The sequence below is a fragment of the Quercus lobata genome, chromosome 7, assembly GCF_001633185.2.
Source record: "Quercus lobata isolate SW786 chromosome 7, ValleyOak3.0 Primary Assembly, whole genome shotgun sequence".
NCBI lineage: Eukaryota > Viridiplantae > Streptophyta > Magnoliopsida > Fagales > Fagaceae > Quercus > Quercus lobata.
In genome coordinates this window covers 8,436,937-8,461,344 of record NC_044910.1, presented here as the reverse complement: position 1 = coordinate 8,461,344, position 24,408 = coordinate 8,436,937, and the positions used below count along the sequence as shown (strand labels likewise).

The 24,408-nt window shown below is 34.5% G+C and overlaps 3 protein-coding genes across 3 annotated transcripts; all 3 read left to right on the top strand.

Moving 5' to 3' along the window:
- The first annotated feature begins 1,783 nt into the window (after positions 1-1,783).
- LOC115953785 (putative methyltransferase DDB_G0268948) lies at positions 1,784-3,820 on the top strand. Its single transcript, XM_031071581.1, has 2 exons — positions 1,784-2,031; positions 3,088-3,820. Exons 1-2 carry the CDS (start codon positions 1,882-1,884, stop codon positions 3,727-3,729), a joined length of 792 nt encoding a protein of 263 aa, XP_030927441.1. The 5' UTR covers positions 1,784-1,881; the 3' UTR covers positions 3,730-3,820.
- A 1,128-nt stretch (positions 3,821-4,948) lies between these two features.
- Positions 4,949-5,785, top strand: LOC115951513 (subtilisin-like protease SBT3). Its single transcript, XM_031068696.1, has one exon. It carries the CDS (start codon positions 4,949-4,951, stop codon positions 5,783-5,785), a length of 837 nt encoding a protein of 278 aa, XP_030924556.1.
- An 11,862-nt stretch (positions 5,786-17,647) lies between these two features.
- LOC115953065 (mitochondrial fission 1 protein A) lies at positions 17,648-23,992 on the top strand. Its single transcript, XM_031070544.1, has 5 exons — positions 17,648-17,837; positions 19,290-19,422; positions 22,780-22,904; positions 23,451-23,514; positions 23,606-23,992. Exons 1-5 carry the CDS (start codon positions 17,745-17,747, stop codon positions 23,689-23,691), a joined length of 501 nt encoding a protein of 166 aa, XP_030926404.1. The 5' UTR covers positions 17,648-17,744; the 3' UTR covers positions 23,692-23,992.
- Positions 23,993-24,408: the final 416 nt, after the last annotated feature.

The following is a 24,408-nucleotide window of genomic DNA, read 5'->3' as shown; positions in this document are numbered from 1 at the left end:
AACATTATACACACATTGCTACACACACCACTCTTCACCATTTCACTCTTACTTTCTTATTTCTTTATACTTACTTGCTATCTCACTACACTTCTTGAATTACTTTCTCACTTATTTGGATGATTTGATATAATTCGTAAAAAGGCCTTACATAGAAGAAAATACATGGTATTTCTGGTGCATGCATCTTCCCTCTTATATGAGGTGCATGCATCTTCCCTCTCACCATATACCACCTAACATAGAAGAATAAGTACTACACACTACACAGGAGACAACGTCCTTAATTCACTCACCTAAGTAATTGAAATTGTAGAAAAACATGGCCAAAAAAAAAGTCAACAAAGGAAGCATCTCTTTTTTTTTTTTGGTTAAACAAAGGAAGCATCTCTTCATCCTGAACTCCTCTTCCCCAATCTTAAGCTATTTAGTCCCTAAGATGCAAACACGTGCAAAACATTTTAAGAAGTTATCACTTTAGAGCAGTGACGGTTTCAGGAATTTTGTTCAGAGTGTTTCTTAAGAAGCATAAATTACACAATCTTATTTCATTTTAGACTTTAGGTAATTAGATTTGATTCAATGTTATTAATTCCATTCTGTTCAAGCCATAACGACCGGAAAATATCGTGCCAGTAAACAAACCGGAATAGTAACCCACCCTATTCCACTTCGGAAAAATTTTTGAGTCATTCTGGTCTATTTCGAATGTTTTGGGCTGTTTCAGTAAATATCGGCCGAAATTCAAGATTCAGCTGGCATGAAGTTTGTGCTTAAAAAAAAAAAAAAAAAAATTTCTTAAAACCAAAACAAATTTGCATTATGTAAACCAAAAAACCTCAAAAGGAAAAAAAATGAAAATAAAAGAAATGAACAAAGGTACCTATACAGCTAAAAAAAAAATTGTATTGAGAAATTTGAGACTCAAAACTTGAGAAGAGGTACTGCCGCACTGGTACTGGTAAAAGATACAGAAGTTACGAACAAGGAGGAAGACAAAACGTAGATGTAAAAGTGTAGATGAAAATGTGATAAAATTTAAAAATATGAAGTGTAAAAATTGAAGAGACAGAAGACGCACAGAAGTTATGAACAAGGAGGAAGGCAAAACGTAGATATAAAAGTGTAGATGAAGATGTGATAAAATTTAAAAGTATAAAGTGTAAAAATCGAGAAGACAGAAGACGTGTGTGGTTAAGAATAAACAAGAAAAAATAATTAAAAATGAGAAGTAAGTAATATATGTCTGGTGAGGAAAAATGATATTGTAATAAAAAATAATAAAAGGTTGAAAATTGTGCTGTGTTGAGCAGTGTGTTTAGTCAAAGGAATCAAGTCAATACCAAATCTGTAGTAGTTTTATTTTATATATATATATATATATATATTTTTTTTTTTTTTTTCTTTTTAGATTTTAGTTTTTTTTTTTTTAGTTTTTCCTTTTTACTTGAAAGACTCCAATATATTGTTATTAAGTAGCTAAAATTATGAACCAAAATTTAATTTTATTGACATAAAAAAATTCAAGATGGTCCCAAAAAAATTTTTAAAGGTAAATAAATATAAAATTTTAAATTATTATATATAATTTATTTTTTAGATCAGGATGGTCTTAGGACCACCCAGCTATAAGGTGGCGCCGCCACTGCTCTGGAGTCTACATAATTATTATTCCTATATTTAATAAGCCAAAATTTTCTATTGCCGTTTTCAAAGATTTTACTGGATGGCACTTCCTTTTTTTTTTTTTTTTTTTTTTTAATTTAAAAATTTACCAACTTTGATTTGGATTTATTTATTTGAACTTATAAATGGTAGCCAAGATAAGATAAGGCTGAATAGATCCGACCTGGAAACTTGAAGAGAGAGAGAGAGAGAGAGATGGCAGAGTTGTACATCAAGCAGGCAGAGCAGTATGCAGAGGGCCGGCCTTGTTATCCTCCGGAAATGTTTGATTTCATTGCTTCCAAGACACCATGTCACGATCTTGCATGGGACGTCGGCACCGGAAGCGGCCAAGCTGCCCGATCTGTGAGTTTCTTTCCCCCTTCCGTAACTTTAAATTGTATGATCAAAAAAAGAAGTTAAACTTTATTTGGAATCTCTCTTTGACACAATGACACCTACTCTTTAAGGTAATAATAATGAGATACAGGGTTGGTGTTGTGGTAGGAAACATATAAGCAATTCAGTTATCATGAGACAAAGATGTATGCTATATTAGAATTTCAATGACAAGATTTACCAGTTAAGCTAACTAAAATCCACATGACTTAAACGATTGTAAAATTAATTAGGAAAACATTGAAAATACAGTTTATTTACTACAAATTAACATGATAATAAATAGATTTTGTAATTTCCTTTTTGTTATGTTCGAAAGTTAATACAATAGTTTGTAAGACTTGTACTTCTGTTGGCTATTCTATGTATTAGCCCCTCGTTATGGAGGGAGGTACTAATGACATTCCAAACATCACTAACTAAATTAAGTTAACAACCCCTCCTAACATTCAAGCGTGTACAGCAAAGGAATCATTGTCATACTATGCCTAAAATCTTAACATATTGACTATAAATAGTCTACTTTGCTTTTTATCATGACTTGCTATAGGGTTCAAAACAAATTCAAGGTCTCACAACAAATAAGTTTCACATCACATAAACTTGAAGATATAATTTACAAATGTAAATTACACAATTCCAGTCATAGTATTTAGAAATACAAATATTTATCCATACATACAAATTTAAATAAGTTCAAGTTGTCTCACAAGTTTTTCATATAACAAATAGTCAATGTTTCCATACAATATCCTCATCAAATATTTATAGAATATCAACATATTTATAAAATATCAACATATTTCTTTTTTATAAGCATAGTTTGATAGTCAAAACTGTTTTTGGGAAAACCCCCAAATTAGTAAACACCACTTTTGGTTCTCTACACCCTTTATACCTTAATATTAAGTGCTTTGGTTTCTTCTTGTTATTGAGTAGAGACACACCTAATTCCATCTTAAACATTTGTTTTTTTATAGACTTTTTTTCTTTCTTTCTTTCTAAGACAACCTTATTTTTCAGTTAGCTGGTATTTTCAAGAATGTCATAGCCACGGATACAAGCTCAAAGCAGCTTTCATTCGCGCCAAGGCTACCCAATGTTAGATACCAACATACTCCTCCCACCATGTCTAGTGCCGAGCTTGAATGCAATGTTGCACCCCAATCAAGCATTGATGTTGTAACTATTGGACAAGCCCTCCACTGGTTTGACCTCCCAAATTTCTACGAACAAGTGAAGTGGGTACTCAAAAAACCTCATGGTGTCATAGCTACATGGTGCTACACTCTGCCACAAGTTAATGAATCAGTCGACGCACTCTTCCAACCTTTTCATTACGTTTCCGTGGACCCCCATTGGGATGCAGCACATAAATTTATTTTCGACATGTATAGGACCATCGATTTTCCATTTGAGCCAGTGGATGGAGCTGATCATACTGGACCATTTCAGTTTGTAACAGAAAGATTAATGGATTTAGATGATTATTTTACATACTTTAGATCAAGGTCAGCATATCAAATAGCAAGGGAGAAGGGTGTGGAGCATTTGAGCGATGATGTGATTGAGGAATTTAAGAATGCTTGGACTGAAGATGGTTTAGACAAGAAGGTTGTTAAGTTTCCAATTTATCTGAGGATTGGAAAAGTGGGGAATTTGTAAATCAAAAGACTAGTTTAGATAAATTGTGGTGCATCTATAGGAATTTGAAATAAACCATTTTGTTTCAATGGAGTGATAGTCTTGATGGATTCTTATCCTTTGTCAATAAAATTGGGAGCAATAAATCAGTTGCATATCACATTGCCTTTTTATACAATCAAATTATGCTTTCGAATGCTATTGATTAGGAAGTAAATGATGGCTGCTGAATATAATCGTTAAGGTTGTGATTTTGTTTATCAAGCTTCGGAGATAAGAGTGGCTGTGCTGTATGTACTATAGTTCAACTAGAAATGTTATGGTGCAAGGGCAAGTGTGCTTTACCAATGGCAAATGGAATTAGCCCAAAAAGGGGTACAAGAAGAACTAGAGATCTCATCAACTTTTTAAAATGGCAAAGCAACAAACTTCTTTGGTTCCTCTAAAGTTGTATATACTGCAACTTCTTGGAATGCTGTAACTCACAGGTATAGCATTCTCAGTGGGGAAGAACTAGAAGTTGCAGGCGTGAGAGAGGTTTATTCGTCTCACATATTGCTTAGTTACAAAACTAGTGGAAACCATCCAGGCAATGTTGAAGGAAATCTAAACTTGGGATTGACATAGTTTTGGTACAGTTCGAATTATTGTGTCTTGTTTTGTCACGAATTATAGTTGTTTTCTTAAAATGACTTTCTTTTGCTTCTAATCCGAAACTGGCATGGATTACACAATGATGGATATAATAATCTCTTTACACAAATCCTTCCAAACCCCAACTCTTCATTGTCCAAGGTTTTCATCATTGAATTAATGTTATGCTTGATGCAATTCAAGTTACCTCAAAGACTTGTCAAACTAAAGCTTTATTAAAGAAGAATTGATGCGTATTTTCTAACTTATTTCTACAACCACCCCTTCCTATGACCTTTAACTATTAAAAAAAAGGCAAGATATTTTTTTAGATTGAAGTGACCGAATGTTTCAGTTTGTTGTACCTTACACAAGTGAAAGTCTTAGTTTTATATTTCAAACAATAACCACAAAATTTTCATTAAATTTTATAGATTCTATATTTTTGAATGTTTAACTCATGCTTTTGTTCCTATATAAATAACTTATTGCCACTTTCATCTCAAAGCAAAAATGTTTAGAGAAAAAATTATGAGAAACATTCCTCTAATTCCATCACTTTTCTTTCTTATGCGTTTCGTTGGCTTTTGGTGCTAAATCAATATTGATGCCAAAGAGGTCCACATCTATTGTCTACATAGATACATTTCTTATGCCTAAGGCATTTTCTGGCCACCACTATTGGTATTTGTCCATTATTGATTCCTTCAAGTTCACAAACCTTGAATCACCACATACCAGTCTATCCTCACCATTACTTTTATACACTAACGATAATGCTTATCATGGTTTTGGCGCTGTTTTATCTTTGGATGAACTAGAGACTCTAAATAAGTCCTTAGGCTTCATTTCAGCTTGTGCTGATAAGCCTTTCAAGCTTGCTACCACCTATTGCCCAGAATTCCTCTCCCTTAAAGCCTCCACTGGTTTATGGCCTGCCTCAAATTATGGTAAAGACATTATAATTGGTATTATAGATTCTGCTATTTGGCCTGAACATCCAAGCTTTGAAGACCATGGCAGGCCTGCTGGTAAGGTTTCATCTAAGTGGAAGGGAAAGTGTGAAGGAGGACAACAGTTTAATTCGTCAATGTGTAACTCCAAACTCATTGGAGTTAGGTACTTTAATGCAGCATTGAAAAGAAAATTTAGGTCTTCTATTGTAGACTCTGCTAGGGACACTACAGGCCACGGGACCTATGTGTCTTCAGTAGTTGCTGGGAATTTCTTAACATGGGCGTCTTTTGATGGCTATGCTGAGGGAACAACAAAAGGTGTAGCACCATATGCTAGGATTTCCATGTATAAAGTTGTTTGGGATGGAGGCATTAGATGTTATGTCGTTGCTGGTATGGATCAAGCCATTGCTGATGGTGTTGATGTGATTGCATTGCCATGGGATACAAGCAAACAACAGAAAAGCTATCATTGGAACCTATCGTAAAAGCTTCATTCTCTGCCATTGAGAAGGGCATACCTGTCACAACGGCTGCAGGAAATACTGGACCACATCTTGGAAGTTTATCAAATGGATGCCATGGGTCTTAACAGTTACAGCCGGTACCATGGATCGATTGCTTGGCGCGACTCTAACTACAAGCAATGGGCTAAAAATTATTGGAGGGTCAATGTTCTTAGGTGCAACCGTGCTAGAAAATTTTGTTGAGTTAGCGGTAACTCTGACACTAGATTATTGAACAAAACACTGAACAAGATAACTTTTATTTAAAACTTGACTCTTTAAATTACAACACTTTACAAACACTGATACTTGACTCACTAACACTAGTGCACATGCAGCACCTTTCTTTCACTGCACACACGGCACTTACCCACCAAATACACTTGCACACACCTCACGACACCTACACACACTAGCTCTTAACTCTGTTTCACTCTACACCCTTGCTACCTATGGCACACACTTCACAACTTCATATAACTTTACACATCTCTCACTTGGTGCTTTATGACACACTTCACTTACCACGTCTCTCACTCACCTCATTACATCTATTTATACTAGATGTATGTTGGTTAGGAAACCAACTTGAAGCTTCTAGCTTCTTCCTCTTTATTGGCATTAAATTAATGCCTTTCTCCAACCTTCTAGACACCTTATAAATTTGTGGCTGAAATTCACTAGTGTAGGGAAGCTTCTAGAGAAAATATGAAAACTATCTTGGAGATAATTCCAGAAAAAGAGCAAGAGAGAAATGTTCGGAATTAGAGAGAAATTTCTAGAAAAAGAGTGAGATTGTGTGAGAAGTTCTAGAAGTTTCTAGAGAGAGGCAGTATTGATTTTTAACAAATTTACCGCTAGTGTACAATAAAACCTTATCAAGGTGTGATTCTTATTCTTTGTTACATGCAGTGCCTAATGGCACTGTCCTATTATGTGACATTGGGAGGTTAGAGTTGCAAGCAAAGTCTATTGTCAGTTCAAATATAACCGGAGCAATACTTATCTCAAATGATCCTATCAATCTGTCAATCATTATAGATATTCGTTGTCCATGTATTGTAGTTCATTCAAGGAAAGCAAGGGATTTGCTCTCTTATGCAAAATCTAGGCCCATTTGGTAATGTTGTTCTAATAACGTTATTTATATGTTGTGAAAATACGTGTGAATGAAAAAATGTTGTGAAAATAAGTATTGTGTTATTTAAACAACAAAAACTGTTGTTTAAATAACGTTACCAAATAGGAGTTATCAGCCTTTGGGAAGCATGGAGTTCCGACAGACATTTACAAAATCAAAGCCTGCACCAGTTGTGCCTCCTTTTGCTTCAAGAGGACCATCATTGAGTTTTCCATGGGTCTTGAAGCCAGATTTAATGGCATCGGGTTATTTAATTTTAGGGGCTACAATCTCGCCAAATGGTATTTCTGAAAGTTACTTTCAAGTTTCAATTGACATTTGGGACATCAGTTGCTTGCGCTCACGCTGCAGGTGTGGTTGCACTTCTAAAAGTTGCACACACAGAATGGAGCCCAGCTGCTATAACGTCTGCCATTATCACCACTGCAAACCCACTTGACAACACTCTAAACCCAATTAAAGAGAAGAATGGAGCCGAAATCGAATATTCATCACCTCTAGGTATGGGAGCAGGCCAAATTGATCCCAATAAAGCACTTGACCCAAGTTTGATTTATGAGGCGACTCCACAAGATTATGTCAATCAATTATGCCATTTTATGTACAAGAGTGATACTGATATTCTTACTAGATCAAGAAGCTACAGTTGCTTAAACCCATCATATGATCTTAATTATCCATCTTTCATAAGTTTCTCCAAAAATGGGGTAATGAATCCTCAAAAGTTTAAGAGAATGGTCACTAATGTTGCAAAAGGTTCTGCAAAATACAAGGTTTTGGTGAAAGTGACGAAGAGCTATGAGGTAGCAATCTCACCAAAGACGTTGGTGTTTTCTAAGAAGCATGAGAGACAGACATACGATGTCACTATGAAGTATAAAGGGGGGGGCCATCCTAAATTTGCATTTGGTGCACTTGAATGGGTTGGGGAAAACGGTCACCACAATGTTAGGAGCCCTATTGTGCTGGTTCCTCATACGAGTGATTCAAATGTTGTTTGTTCTGTTGCTGAGTTGTAGTGTTTTGCTCTGGCTGAATTGTAGTGTTTTTCTATGCTGCTTCCTGTTCCTTTTAATAAAATTTATCCTTTAATTTTAAAAAAAAAAAAAAAAAAGAAAAAAGAAAAGTAGTGGTTCAAATGTTTGACCCGAATATCAAGCAAAATTATTATAGGCTTTTATTCCCACCTCCACTTTTTTACATCAATGTTTTTTACATCCACTTTTTTATGTTTGAATTGTAGGCATTTTTTTTATGTTTATTTTTTTGCATCAGTTATGGATATGTGTGTGAAATAATGAATGTAAATGAGTGTGAGAGAATATTTTGCTAATTATTATCATTGTATTTTATGTTTCCTGAATGTGTTGTTTGAATATTACCTCTATTGGAAGCTATAATTATCTTGTTCCCCGTTCTAATGTGATAAACTGGCAACTAGCTAGCTTATTAATGTTTTTTTGTTTTAGAAATTGAATTATTTTCATATTGAGTTCGGCTTTGATCAGTGGTGGCGCCACCTTATGGTTCAAGGTGGTCCTGGAACCACCTTGACCTGGAAACTTTTTTATATATATAATAATTTAAAATTTTATATTTATTTACCTTCAAAAATTTATTTGGGACCATCCTAAATTTTTTTATGCCAATAAAATTAAATTTTAGTTCATAATTTGAGCAACTTAAGAATATATTGGGGTTTTTCAAGTAAAAAGGAAAAACTCAAAAAAAAAAATTTTGAACTAAAAAAAAAAAACTACTAAAGGCTGGGCAGTGACTTGATTCCTTGACCAAGTACACTGCCCAATACAACACAATTGCCAACCTTTTATTATTTTTTATTATTATTTTTTCTCACTAGACATATATTACTTCTCATTTTTAATTTTTTTTTCTTGTTTATTCTTAACCACACACGCCTTCTGTCTCCTCGATTTCCACACTTCGTGTGTGTTTGGATAAATTATTTTTAGTCAGTTTATTTTACTATTCAGCTTATTTTTACTACTATTCATGAGCTATATTGTACTTTTTAGTACTATTCATGGACCATACTATACCATTTCAACTAACTTTTGCCTTTATTTACAGTATTTTGAGCAAAAAATTTTCAGTTTTAGCAAAATAAGTAGTTCCTAGACACTTTTACATCTACGTTTTAAATTTTATTACATCTTCATCTACACTTTTACATCTACGTTTTGTCTTCCTCATTGTTCGTAACTTTTGTGTCTTCTACCAGTACCAGTGCGACAGTGTCTTTTCTCAAGTTTTGAATTTCAAATTTCTCAATATGATTTTTTTTAGCTGTACCTTTGTTCATTTCTTTTCTTTTCATTTTTTTTTTTTCCTTTTGAGATTTTTCGGTGTACAGAATGCAAATTTGTTTTGGTTTTGAGAACAATTATTATTATTTTTTTTAAGCACAAACTTCATGACGGTGTTTACCGAAACGTCCTGAAACACCTGAAATAGACCAGAATGACCCAAAAAATTTTCAAAGTGGAATAGAGTGGGTTACTATTCCGGTTTGTTTACCAGCAATGTATTTTCTGGCCGTTTCAGTCGGAACGGAACGAAATTAATAATATTGAATCAAATCTAATTACCTAAACGCTAAAAGGAAATAAGATTATGTAATTTATGCTTTTTAAGGAACACACTGGACAAAATTTCTAGAGCCAGCACCACTGGCTTTGATCAGAGGTCTTCCTAAGTCCAATTTGAGTGATTTTGGTGTCATCATCATAGAGCTCTTGAACTCTTCTTTCAAATACGAATAGACTTGCATCATTTCAACCATTGGCTAAAATTCCTTCTATTTTAAGAAAGCCGCATCTTTTTGGATCTATTTTTCGAGGTATAAAGCACATTTGTGAGCAAATGTTGTCCCAAAATTAGTTTACGCGCCCAAAGTCCAAGTGGCAAAGTATTCTAAATTTTTTGGCCATTTTCTATTGACTCTGCAACATCCTACTTGTTAGAGCATTAGCATTGGGGAATGCTAATGCCATATCTAAGAGGAATTTGACATTTTAAACCTAAAAACCTCCTGCATCAGAGAATGTTAAACAGCAGTATTGCAAATTTTTTTGCAATTCTGCTACAGTACAATTCTAAACATAGAATTGTACTGTTCACAGAATTGCAAAAAAAAAAATAATTTTTTATTCTCCTATTTACCCCGGAATTTCTCTCTCATCCCTCTCATTTTTCTGTGCTCTTCTCACTCTTCCTTCTCTTTCTCCATCTGCTCTCTCCTCTCTGAAACTTCATCGCCAAAATTTCTCACCCATCTTCGAAATTTCTCACCCATCTCACACGGCCACTCTCTCATCTCTCATCGCACGGCCTCTCATCTCTCATCGCACGGCTTCTCTCTCATTGCACCAGTGCTAGGTTTTGGATTTTTGAGGTTGGAGGTTGGATCAGCGTGGATCAGCGAGCTGGGTTTGGATCATTGGGTTTGGATCGGTTGATCGGTGGGTTTGAAATGGTGGATCCTTTGATCGGTGGGTGGATCGTTTGGGTTGATCATCGGTAGCTCCGGTGATGATTTTTGGGTATTTTCGACGGCCTGGGTTTCAAATCGGCGGCATGGGTTTGTTGATCGGTGGCTTGGGTTTGCTGATCGGTGGCTTGGGTGGTGGGTGTGGTGGCCGTTGTTAGCTCCAACTAGTCTGATGGTTTGTGTGTGTGTGTGTGGCTCTGTTGATGGTTTGTGTTTGTGTGTGTGTGGCTTTGTTGTGGTTGGGTTGTGGCTGAAGTGGCTGGTTATTCTGGGTTTCCGATGGGTTTTTTTTTTTTTTCCTTCTGTTGTGACGCTGGGTTTTTTTTTTTTTTAATATGGGTTTTTGTTCCGGTGGGATTTTGGTGAGCAGTGGGCAGTGGGCAGTGGTGGCTTGGGTTTTTCTGGGTTTTTGTTCCGATGGGTCTATGTGTGTCACACAGGTGTTGAGGGAGAAAGAGAGGAAGGCTCTGTGTGTTGAACCGGTGTTGAGGGAGAAAGAGAGGAAAAAAAAGACTGTTGGAAAGCCTAGGAAAACAAAAGTTTCGGTTAGAAAAAAAATAATAAAGAAAGACTAAAAGATAATATTTTAATAAAAATAGAAGTTTGGGATGTGGAGGTATTGTAAAATAAGATGGTATAAATGATAAAGTGGTTTTTAGAATTGTAAAATAGAATAGCATTAGCATTTTCCAATGCTAATGCTCTAGCTCTAATTCCTATCCATGGACAGTTGATTCAAAAGTTTTTCCATGCTCTTTAAAATGGCAACAAGTTTGCTTCTACCGAACAGTCAGATTTCAATTAAAACTCAAGCAAACCTTGGTTAAATTTATCCAAATTTGGTCAAACTTGGTCTACCAAACTTGACCTGTAATTTGATTGACCAGATAGTTCTTTTTAACTGGAACCTGTTTTTTATATAAACCCGATTGACCCGACACTTCACCCATTAGCTAGGTCTAAATATAAGTTTGAAAGAAACCTTTTAACCAAAAAATTTGTCAAAATAAATTATTTAGCAAAAACAGTAAATGAACCATGCGTGAGTTGCTCCATTTGACTTCCTCAAAAGACCCTTGGGTGACAAATAATACAATTGTTGTATTGACTACGGTATAATGTGTACATCTCTCTTAAGAACAATGCTAATTACATGAATATATTTCATTCTTTCTTACCTAAAACAAATTATCCTTGAAAGTTACCACTTATCTCAAAAATTAAGGTTTAAAAAAAAAAAACAAAATTAATACTTGTAGTATTATATTTTAAAATAGAGGACACTATCACATATAATAATATTCATCAAAAAAAAAAAAATTCGCATATAATAATATGATAAAATGTTTAAAGTAGAATTTTATTTTCTCATTAAAAAAAGTAGTATTTATTTAAACTCTTTTACCAACGTTTGGGGGGTGGGGGGTTTGGAGGTTTTATAATCTATTTTAAATTATTTGGTCCTATACTTTTAAAAAAGAAAATAAAAACTACAATAACAAGTTGTGCATCCGTTGTTACTAAATTTTAAGAATTTTAAAATACTTTTTTTTAATAATTAAAACTCTATTATCAAAAGGTTTCAAAAGATTTATTAAAAAAAAAAGAGTTTAATCATTTATTTTAAATTATTTTGGTCATATACTATATATTTTTTATTTAAAAGAAAAAAGTTAGTTTATTTTAGTATTAGTCTTTTGTATTAAATTCTAATTTTTTTTTTCTACGAACTTTTTTTTTACATAGGAATAATACTATAAAGTTTATCAAAAAAGAGAAAATGTAATGTGTAGGGACAAAGTTTGGAGCCCAAGCCCAAGTGTATGGAATCCTGGTCCAATAAGCCCAATACAATGAATTTTGTAAAGTATGGGTCAAAGAACTAGGTCTAGATGAATTGGACAACGGCTAGCATGGAGTTAAGAATCAACCAAACACGAATAAAAGCTATTATGACTAGAGGACCTTTCGTCCGAGGAGACCATACATATATATAGATCACAATATTAGGATTGTTTAGTATGCTACAGTATTCTCTCTCACTCTTTTTTTGCCTCCCCATTTCATGGGGGCTCTTCTACATTATATAGGTCTTTCCTGATCATCTGGATCTTACACTTGTTGATTACCTGGATCCCTACTTGAGTACTCATCCCATCAGACACCCCTTTCAACCCTTTATGGGTTAATGTAGCCAGAAAAGTAGCTGTAGTGCATTTAATGTAGTGGTGGCAGCTTTTCCTTAGATATTTTGAGTTTTCTTCTCTCTCATGTGTTCAAGGGGTGCACTTCAACTGCTTGAGTATACATTTGGTCTACGTTTGTCGTGTACGAGGAGGAGCTCCTCCTCGGACCTTCTTCCCTTTGTCTCCCACTGATGAGACTTGCAACGTAGATCATCTAAGTCGTGTTTCTCTCCTCGGACTTGTTAGTGTCCTCAAACAAGGCCTAAGGCCCAATACATTATTTGGGCCCTAGCCCCCACATAATGTTATAAAGACAGTAATTTTCAGTTTTTCACAATTACAATTTTGTAAATTTTTACTAGTTTTTAAATATTTTAATATATTTCTAGACTTATTTTATTTTATTTTATTTTTTTAAGGTTTTACTAATATATGCCCTTAAGGTATATGTTAGTAAACTATTTTAGAATTTTTTTTAATAAAAAAGTGAAAAAAATAATTAACTTTTTAAACAAAATTTTCAATTTCTTATAAAATATTTCTTAAAATGAATTATTAATCGGACTATTTTTTAAATGCAATGTGCAAGCAAATGTGTAGCTACTAGAATCTAGAAATGTCATTTTTTTTTCATCATAATAAAAATAAATCATATTATATATAATAAAAGTTGGCTTAGACGCCATGGGTGCGCCATGTGACTTCACAAAATTGCATAAATTTTATCTAATTTTTAAATTTTTAAAGAACTAAAAAAGAATAGTATACTACAAGGGCTCTAATTTATTCTTATCATTAAATAAAATTAGATTGACATTATTTTTTATTTGTTAGGATATATTTCTTAAATTAATAGATAATATTTAACATACAAAAATTTAATCTAGATAATGTAGGGATAAAGGCCCAAAATGACATGTTGGGCCTTGGGCCTTTGTCTAGAACAACTGAATTGTCCGAGGAGAAACAAGTCGTTATCAGGATTTCCCATTGAGAGACATACAAATGAGGGACGAACGGAATATGATCCGAGGAGAGGTTCCTCCTTGGATATGATAAAGACAGCTCAAACACATATTCTAGCAACTTAGGCAACCCTTCAAGAAACTCCAGTAATAGGAACGTGTCTCATGAACGTGCAAGAAGGAAGGGAACTCAAAAATATCTAAGAGAAAACTGCTACTATCACATTAAATGCACTACAGCTACTTTTCTGACCACATTTATGTAGAGAAGACCTCTAAACAGTGTTATCTCAACGAACGCAACTCATAGAAAGCCAAAGAGGGTGGCTGATAGGACAGGTACTCAAGTAAGGGCTTAGATGAATAACAAGTGTAGAATCAAGATGATCCAAGAGGGCTATATAACGTGAAAGACCCTCCATGGGAAAAGGGACGGAAAAAACTGTAAACAAATCTGTAATAGAGTTTTAAGCAGAAAATATTTAAGAATCAACGTCCTCGAACCAATCCGAGAGCATTATTCCTTAACAAGCTTCTGTTATCTTTCTCTTTTTAGCATTAAAATATGTTTTTCAGTTACCTGGTTCATGCGAGCCCAGTTTCCCAATCCACTCTCTACAAATTTATTGTTTTTGGCTGTTTTGGGTTTAAGCCCATACATCCGTGGGGCTAGAAGCCTAAAGCTAGTCTATATAGATAATATTTATCATCTAATTAACATTATTTTTTTATTTGTTAGGATATATTTCTTAAATTAAGGGATAATATTTAACATATAAAAATTTAATTTAGATAGTATTTATCATCTAAATTTTCAAAATTTAATATTACTGAATTAATATTATTTTATCAGAATATCAAGCTACAAAACTTGATTATTAAGGGATAAGCACAATCCAACCTCTTCAAGAGGTGATTAATATAAATCTATCCCAAAAAACAGTATATATCTCCAATAATTTAATAATCTCTATCTATCCCAAAAAACAATATATATTTCCATTAATTTAATAATTTCTACGTTGATGCAACCACGTTCTCTTTCTCTTTTTTTTTTTTTATTTTTTTTTATTTTTTTTATTTTTATGTTACGTTATGTTGAATCAACTCTCTCTTTTTTTCATTCTATTCATATGACCTTTTTATAATTCCAATTTTTATGGGATAAAAACAAACACATTGATTAGATATCTTTAATTTCAATAAGATTTAAATGAATTATATTTCGAATGGAACTCTACCAATATATATAACCCTATATATCCTTTTTGGAATGAAAATTATTTCAATATGTAAATGCCAAAATCCCATGACAATTAGGGGTGTGCGCAGAGATGCCATCACCGATCCAACCGACCGGCGCCGATTGTCCCACATCGTCGCTGCCATTGACCAATAGAGCCGATGCCCACGATTGAAGCTCGAATGGACTTCCGATGTCGGTGCAATGCATTCATCGGATCAGAGAGCCTAAAACCGAGCCCCTGCCGAACCGAACCGATATGTTTGAAGCATGTCTTTCAGAGGTTTGGTCCGCTCTTCATACGACGCCGTTTCGAGTATGTCTTTTAATTTTTTTTAACAAAATGGTGTTGTATTGGGTGTCGTAAAAAAATAACAAACAAACAAAAGTACAAAACAATGTCGTATTTTCTATTTTGCTAGGTTTCCAAATTTTTCCCTCACTATATATTCTTTCTTTCACCCTCAGAGCCTCAAAGGTCCTTAACTCTCTCTCTCTCACTCTCGCCTCTTGCCTCTCACCGGCCTTAGTAGGTGCTCACCAATCATTGCCGCTCATCAAGGAAAACCACCGGTAAGGTTTATCCGTTTGAGTTGGTTTATCTGTTTATAGCCATAGGTCCATTGTATTTTGTATGTTTATACAGTTATACTAACATTGTTTCAGCGTTTTGTATTTGGTTTATATGAAAAGTGGACAAACTATTTTATATTTGGTTTATACTAAGTTACTAACACTGTTATGGGTTACCTATTTGTATTTGGTTTATACTAATACTAATACTGTTACTAAGTTTATAGTTTATACTAAGTTCCATTCCCCCCTGTTACTGTTACCTATTTGTATTTGGTTTATAAATGCTCTGTTTTTTTTTTTTTTTTTTTTTTTTTTTTTTTTTTATTAATGTTTTTAGTTAATGAAATGATAGTATCCACTAAAATGTGATATATAATAAGTAGTAACAATTTATATGATTTGGGTTTTGGTTAATAGTTTATACTGTTTGGATTTTGGATCATTACTGTTTGGGTGAACATATTTTTTTTATAAAGATTTTGTTGAATAGATTTTTTTATAGATTGAACAAAATTTTTTTTTTTATAAAAATAAAAAATAAAAACAAATTGTTAATGTTTCAAATCAAACCGACCAAACTGATTAAATTGAGCCGATCAAATCGCATCGCTATAGGTCGGAAAACTGACCCTAATTGGTTTGCATCAGTTTTAATTATTACAAAATCAATCCCTATCGATTCAGTAACAAATTTGAAAAAAAATCGAGCCAACTGAACCACGCACACTCCTAATGACAATGCAAGTATGCATTCTTTCTTCTTTTATTATTATTATTTTCATTTTGTTTATTGTCTTTAGTGTTATTATTGTTGTGGGGCCCAATAATCCGTGGGCCAGGCCCATTTACTTGTTGGGGTCCAAAGGCCTAAGTCGAGGAAGGTGATGGTCCAAGCTCGGCAATACAAATACGAAGTAGCCTTGGGACACAGCCGAGGACGACTCAGTCCTCGGCATAACCGAGATCTCACAAGAGGAAATGGCAAAAATGATATAAAAATAACTTTGGAAAAAATCTAAAATATCTATGACATTTAGAAAAGGGTACGCTGGGAAATATAACGACCCAGGAAAGCTGCTCTTATTGCCATTCAATGCTCTGCACCTGACAGAGCCGTACTCTTCAGCTTTTACAACCACCCCCAACCACTCTAGGTATGGGCTGATGGGACAAGTATCAGTCTTGGAATGCCGATCCTACACGTGGACGAGGGATAATGAACACAGGCTAGTATAAAAGGAAAAGTAAGCAATTCATAGAAGGGGGGCGGGAAAAATGGCCAAAAACCAGAGCCTCCCAGCCCGCCTCCAGGAGAAAGACTCCTAAGGCGAAGACGACTTAACCATGTATGTATATCACGTAAAACCCACCGTTTGGCGACCAAGGCCTAACCTCTCAAACCCACGCTCTACAAATGATGTTGTTTGGGCCTTTTTACGTGCGAACCCAACACTGTTACGGTCCGTCACGAATCGTGTCCTTACAATTGTTTTTTTTTTCTTCATGTGATTTTAATTAATGAATTTAAAACATTTGAAAACATTGTCAAGTTTCTAAAGGCTCCTTCTTTGTTTTTGTACTTTGTTTTTATTAAATTGATTAGATTTTGTGTATTGGTTGTTTTTTATTTAAACTAATTTTCTTAACTTTGATCTAATTTATATGCTTAGGGTTATGGTCTTAGAAATAATGATTAAATATGGTTAGAATTAATAGATTAATTTTAACAATTTTCTTATTTGATTTTTATGTTACATCAAATTATCAAGATATTCTACACATGTATTCTTGAATTATCAACTTTAATTTTAATTTATATATGATTCAGATTATATTAATTTTAGATTTATCAATTGTTTAGTACTTTTTTAAAATAATTATCAATTTAAAATTTAATTTGAAATTATCAATTTAATTTAATTTTAGGAAGAAATCTTACTCCTTATTTTAGTGAGTTAATTATTTACGCTTAATAATTTTATCTTTATTGAATCTATTAAATTATATATAATTATTTATACATTTATCTTATAAACTTTTTTATAAAACCGAGCAACACTATAACTAATAAATAAATAAAAACTAGAAATGTCATGCCACGTGGACCAGGTCCTTTACACTTCTGAGTCTGACACGTGTTAATGTAATATCCCGAAAAAATAAAATAAAAAAAAAAACTGAGAAAATTAAAAAATAAATAAATTTTTTGTTTCTTCCAATTCACCGAATTGAATAGGCAAAAACATAAAATCAAGATATTTAAAAGGTACTGAGAATTTTTTATTTGTAACCAAAACTCTTAGCAAAGAAGCAAACACTATGGAGGCCAAGATCGGCAAGTTCTTCGATTCCGTTGGCTCCTTCTTCAGCGGCGGCGATCAGATCCCTTGGTGCGACCGCGACATCATCGTCGTAAGCTTTCTTTTTTCCTTTTACGGGTTTTGGGTCACAGATATATTGGGTTTCAAATTTTACCGGGTTGTTCTATTTTGCTTCTTTATATAGTCTTTCTTTATCTGAGAAAGAAAAAAAAGCATTATTAGTTTGATATTTACTTGAATTCATGTATGAGTTTTCCTTATTGGGTCCTCACTTTTAAGTGTAAAAGATTTAATTTGATAACATGTAAGTGTTCATTTTGGATTTGAGGTCTGAAGTGGCTGAGTTTTGATGAGATCATTGTTATTTTCAGCCAAGAATACTGAATTTTGGGTCTGTTTTCTATTTAAACTTTTTTATTCTGTATGCATGGATCAGTCCTTCCATTCCATTAGTTTAGGCCTTTGTGTGTTTGAAGTTTTACTAACCAAATTAAATCTAGATTTGAATTGTGATTGTTAGAATATTGGTTAAGTGATTAAATTCACGGTTTCCAATCCGCTTATGCTTTTGGGAAAATTGGGTAAGTTATTGGTGATGTTGGATTAATGAACAAATGGGGTTTGTTGAAATTGACATTTTGTAAGGTTTTCATTTGGTTTTTCAAGCAGTCATGAATCGTTTGCATCCATGTTATTTGTGTTTCATGTGATGCAATGTGTATAATGGGAAATTTTATGTGGATATATGGTGCCCTGATTTTGTTGAGTAGTTAAAGGATAGTTAACCCTAGAAGGGTGTTCAAGCCCTTCATGAGAGACAGGGTGTCCAGTTAGTTTCTCTTCCTAGCAATACATCTGTAGAAATACCTATAAATAAAAAATAAAAAAGAAGAAGCAATACATCTGTAGAAATGACTACATGCTTGCTGGAGATTCTTTATCTTGTTGCTGCAATCAAAAGAGACATGCTGTGGAAGAGGGTGGGTTGGGATGAAAGCAATGCTAGAGTTGTGGACGTTAATCGATTTTCTCTACTTCTTTCAATCTTATGGTGATGGCTATTTATTTGCTTCCCCGTGAGCAACTTCTTGATGCTATGGTAAGTTTCTTTGAACTGTGATTTCATTGGTGGATCCCAAATTGGTTTTTCTAGGCATAAGTGCATAACTGCAAAGTAGGGATTTACAAAGTTGGTGCAGCCCTTTTTGGCTTAACTGCAAAATAGGGAATCACAATGTGGAGTTGGAACTTCCTATTCCAATATATTTTTCCCACTTGTGTCATGTCAAATTTTCATGTGAGAGACGTGAAATATGTTAGGGGAAAAATATATGTATTAATAAATTTTGGTGATTATAATGGAATTGGCCTTTAACATTTAAGTGTAATCTATGCCGCTCAAAGTCAGTTTCCGTGTTTTAAGGATATAAGAAGCAATCATTTGATGTTTACTTTAGTCTTCATACTGCCATAGTCACATTATTTAAATCCTTTTCCATTTTTTCATCTATTCTTTGGTTAAAACTCTACTGTGTCTTGGCAGGGCTGTGAGAGAGAAGTTGCAGAGGCTGGTGACTCAGATGAACGTAAGAGTGATAGCATTATGAGGTTGTCATGGGCTCTTGTTCATTCAAGGCAGCCAGAAGATGTGCAGCGTGGGATAGCCATGCTTGAAGGTACATAAATCACTAAAGTAGTTAATGTTCTTTGTGCCAAGAGTCCTGTGACGCAATGGCACTGCCCGGTTCTTCCCATGGGGAGAACCTAAGTTCAAAGTCCCCCCTCCCCAAAAAAAAAAAGTTCTTTTCTTTCTTGGTTCAAGGTTTTCTAATGTTTGCGTCCTTGATCATTTTTTTAGAATGTTTGTCTCATTCTGGTTCCATTTATGGTCTTTATAGGCTTCCCCGGTGTTGGCATTCTTCCTTTTACACACCCATAAAGTCTTAAGTTTTATATGTATGTGTGTGTTGCATGTTTGTTTATTTATTTTTATTTTTCCCTAGTATATTAGGGTTACTCAATTGCTTCTCCTATGATTATTTCTTTGATCTTCTCTGTTCATATAGACATCTTCTCAACATCCTCTCCTTGGCTACAGTTTTCTTGGAAATATGTGAGAGAGTTATACACACATGTAAGACTAATGGGTCTAAAATCTTTAACATTCATGAAGAGCAATAAATGTAGCATTCAAGCCCTTTTCAAACAGATTGCTTTTATGGAAATACTTGAGGAAAGTTACTAAAACTTCCCTTATGACGCTCCAGAATACTTGGGAAAAAGCCATGCTATAGCCATCTAGGCCCAGTGCCTTGTCCCCATTCAGACTTTTGAGGGCCTGAAAAATTTCTTCTTCAACTTGCAGTTGTCTAACATATATATAAAACTTGCAGTTGTCTAATATGATTGTATCATCGGTGTGAAATGGCAATTTGATAAAAGAATTTGGTATTGCAATCACATTTCTTTTTCCAAATTGATCGTATTTTTAATTTTTGTCTCCAAATTATTTCTTCCATCAGAATGAGTTTTTCAGACTCTGCCTTAGCAGAATCTAGTTTCTCTTCTCAACAGAGAGTGGCCTATCGTCCCCCTATTAATCAGATCTAATGATAACATCCATGAAGAATTTTTTTTTTTTTTTTTTCCTTCACATCACCAAACGCCTCCTTATTCCACTGCATCAAATCTTGCCTCAAAAGTTTAGAGTTTTCTTGCCAAAATGAAATTGGGGTTGCCTTGGAAATTATAAGTGGCCGTCCATCGTTTAACCTCCTCCTCAAATCCTTCAGCCTTAAGTCACATGTTCTTGAATTTAAAAGACGCACTACCTCTTGTAATACCATTATCATTAAGTATGGTAGGGAGTGATTAGACAAAAATCTAGGCAGTAGTCTTTACAAAAGACTACTGAATTGCTCCTCCCATTCCAAGGAAACCAAAAATCTATCTAAGCGTGATAACGAGGATCATGATTATTAGACCACATATATGAACATCCTTCCAAGGGTAGGTCAACCAAGTTTAGCTCAGAAATAAAATATGAGAAATCCCACATTGCAGATTTGTCTCTAGCAGATCCCACTATCTCGCTTTGGAATATGGTTACATTGAAATCCCCCTTTTACACCCTGAGATCCCCACCAATTGTGCACCCTTGCTAACTCCTCCCACAGTATCTCGTCCTGCGTCCTCATTGGCTTTATAACACCACAGAATGCCTAATAGAAATCATCAAGTACATTTTTTAATCTGCATGATACGGAAAAAATCACCAATAGCTTCGTCAACTTTAGTGACTACCCTTGTGTCCCATGGTACCGAAACACATCCTGAAGCTTCCCCAGATGCTTCTTTTTTCTTTCTTCTTTTTTAATGAAAGCTCCAGATGACTGCATCTAATTTCCATTCCTTCAGTAAATTTCAAATCCTCTCATGTCTCTCCCACACATTCATACCATGTAATATCATGACGCTATTTTAGCTACATGATGGTAGCAACAGGCTTTTCCCTTTTCATATGGATCTCCCAATTCTTCTTGTGATTTTAGAATCATGGTTTAATGAGCCAAAATGAGGTTCTGCCCAAGAATTTGATCCTTGGAGTCACCATTAGCCCCTTCTTCTCGTATATCCTTGGATTCCATTCCAGAATCTGTGGAGTTTGTCTTTGCTTACCTTATATACCACGACCGCATAAAATGGATATACTGCCTGCCCTGATCTCCCGCTGGATTTAATTGCCCTCTTTCTACTGGTTTGTGTCCTTGTGGTTCCTCCTCTTATCTGGTATCTAGCAGTTGTGAATTTTTTTGTTTTGTCCCCAGTCTTGTTTGGTTCATTGTAACTGTTGCTGGTTGGTCAGGTGCTTTCAGATTGGCATAACACTGTGGCTCTAGCAGTTTCCGCACTTCTATTCCAAAATTTATCCATCCTGAGTTGCCTTCCAGGATAACCACCATCCCTTCCATACTTTGTTTTGGTTATGAAATTGTCAAATGTGTTGGTACGTTGTTGGACCATGAGGAGGCCTCACAATTGCTCCTCAAGAAAACCTTAGAGCTTTTTTCTTGTGTAAGTTCAATGAATGTATTGATAAGCCACCTCGCACTGTCTCGTCGCATGAACACTGAGCATAGGAAATATTTCCCTCTTTAATGAATTCTTAATGTGAAAATGTTAAACACCCACCCCCCCCCTTCTTTTTTTTTTTTTTTTTTTTTTTTTCCTCCAATACAATTTCAAACGACTGGGATTCAATTTGGATGAGTTTGAGCCCCCCATGACCTTTTTCTATGGGGAACAACCCTGAGTGACTACCACCCCTCCTCCCTTAGGACCTCCAGTTTTTCCCTTTTGCCAACAGCAGATGAAGTCCTGTGGAAGTGCTGGTGATTTAGTTTGGATGAGTCATGCTCTTTCTTAAATTTTAATTTGCAACAATGAGAGATATTCTTGTACACCCCCTTTGTAATTGTTCTGTTCTGTGTTTTGTTGTTAATGAACTTCTTACCTATTACCCAAAAAAGAATGAACTTTTTACTAAGCAAAAAATAGTAAAGTTGCATGTTGCTAGTCATCTCTTGTCTGGATTTCTTATAACCCCTTAAAAGTCAAATGTACTCCTACATTTGCCAAGGCCCTTTGCTCCATACATTGCCCTGAGACAAGCAATTGGAACCTGATCCTCTACAAAGTGCTAAAAAGAAAAGGCGGGGTAAAAATAATGTAAGAGGCGAAGTTGAACCTTTGTATGTATATATTTTTAAATGTTTACTTTTGTCTGTTTAATATTCATTTCTTTACTCCACTGTTTAATTGAATTATCTTTTCCATTTAAAAAAGAAGAAAGATTAATCCTGTTACCTACTTTTCTCCTGTCATGCAATCGCTTCTTTGGCTTGTTTACTGAAGGACCTCATGTTTTTGTTTTTCTTTGATGCTATTGAGCTTTTGATATAAGATATTAGGAAATGCAGGGGTTTGCTAACCTGAAAATTATTTTCTGTACTATGTAACATTGTCATTTGCAGCTTCCTTGGTGAACAATACAAGCAGCCCTTTGCAGCAGAGGGAGAAGCTCTATCTGCTGGCTATTGGCTATTACAGAAGTGGTGCATATTCCAGGAGTCGGCAGCTTGTGGAGCAATGTTTAGAGGTTGGTGTTTTCTACTTTTTAGATTGCAACTAATTAATGTAAAATCCTATTCTTAGTTGTATATACCTCCCCTCTTCTACTGCGTGTGCATTCGTGGTTTACATTTGGCATTTGCTTGAGTTAACAGTGTTACATTTAGTACAAATGGGCAGCATTGTAGTCTTTTTATGCTTTAAATTTAGTACAAATGTAGGCAGCTTTGGCCAACAGTCGTAAATTTCATTTCTTGAATAGTCAACAACGCATGTCTTCTCTTTTGCTGGTCTGCTCACAATGTATGGGCTTTTTTTCTTTACCTTAAACTTTTGCATGTGCATGGAGCTATACCATTTTCATTATTGTACCAAATGTTTGTGATTGATTGTAATAAGTAGGAAAATTTCATTTATTAGCTTATATGATATGATATTTTTAGGACATTCATCCTTTCATCATTTATATATTAGGGTTTTGATTATTGACTGCTTGATTATTTTCTTATAAATAATGCATGCTCCTTTTTTTATTACTATTATCAACTATTATCTGAAACCATTGATTTTGTAGATTGCACCTGATTGGAGGCAGGCTCTTACCCTTAAGAAGGCTATTGAAGATAAAATTGCTAAAGGTAAAGACTGGAATTTCCATCAACATATTTTTTTAATACATAGTAAGCATATTAGACTGAAGTAATATTAAACACTTTTGTTGGAATGCAGATGGTGTTATTGGAATTGGCATCACTGCCACTGCCGTTGGACTTATAGCTGGTGGTATTGCTGCAGCATTGGCTCGCAAGAAGTGAAATTTTATTTTTAACAATGTGCATAATGACCTGCTTCCAAATTTGGCTTATTTTAATGGTTTTGAGTTCCCCAACCCCATCCCCCCCCCCCCCCCCCCCCCCCCCCCAAAAAAAAAGAATGTATTAATTGACTATACTTAGAATATAAATAATTATCAAAGTTTGACACCGTTTATGTTATGGAAGTAGGCTTTTTGAATATGAACTTGTAAATTTGTGGAAGTAGGCTTTTTGAATATGAACTTGTAAATTTGTGTGTGTGTGTGTAAGGCATTCATTTTCAAGTATATTGTGTTTTCTACTTTCATGTAATTCAGGCATTATCTGTTTAGTCGTAACTGGTATCATGGTTGCTATTGGTGGATGAAGAAATTTACAATGATTATAGTATACATTACAGAAACCAAAATGCCCTTTCATGTGCCCTGGCTTCGTTTTTGTTACCATGAAAAGTGGATGAATTTAGTCTTTATAGAAACTCAGATTCTCTACAATTATAGCAAAGACCAGGAAACCATGTAAAGTTCAACATGATGGGATGCCCAGCAGTCTCTTGAACTTACAGACGAGCCAGATATGCATTTATAGAGATATGAATGCCAGAATACAAAAATTTTCACTTGTTAAGGTTGCAGTTGTAACTGGTGATCGAAGTAATATCACTTTTATAGAAGCTCATCAACACTTTATTATGTATCAATCACAATAGAATATAGA

Excerpts from the sequence above, each read along its gene's own strand:
- LOC115953785 (XM_031071581.1), top strand. The coding sequence starts at position 1,882 with ATGGCAGAGTTGTACATCAAGCAGGCAGAGCAGTATGCAGAGGGCCGG. Across the intron at positions 2,032-3,087 it reads GCGGCCAAGCTGCCCGATCT|TTAGCTGGTATTTTCAAGAA; the intron begins GTGAGTTTCTTT and ends CTTATTTTTCAG.
- LOC115951513 (XM_031068696.1), top strand. The coding sequence starts at position 4,949 with ATGCCAAAGAGGTCCACATCTATTGTCTACATAGATACATTTCTTATG.
- LOC115953065 (XM_031070544.1), top strand. The coding sequence starts at position 17,745 with ATGGAGGCCAAGATCGGCAAGTTCTTCGATTCCGTTGGCTCCTTCTTC. Across the intron at positions 22,905-23,450 it reads TTGTGGAGCAATGTTTAGAG|ATTGCACCTGATTGGAGGCA; the intron begins GTTGGTGTTTTC and ends TTGATTTTGTAG. Across the intron at positions 23,515-23,605 it reads TGAAGATAAAATTGCTAAAG|ATGGTGTTATTGGAATTGGC; the intron begins GTAAAGACTGGA and ends GTTGGAATGCAG.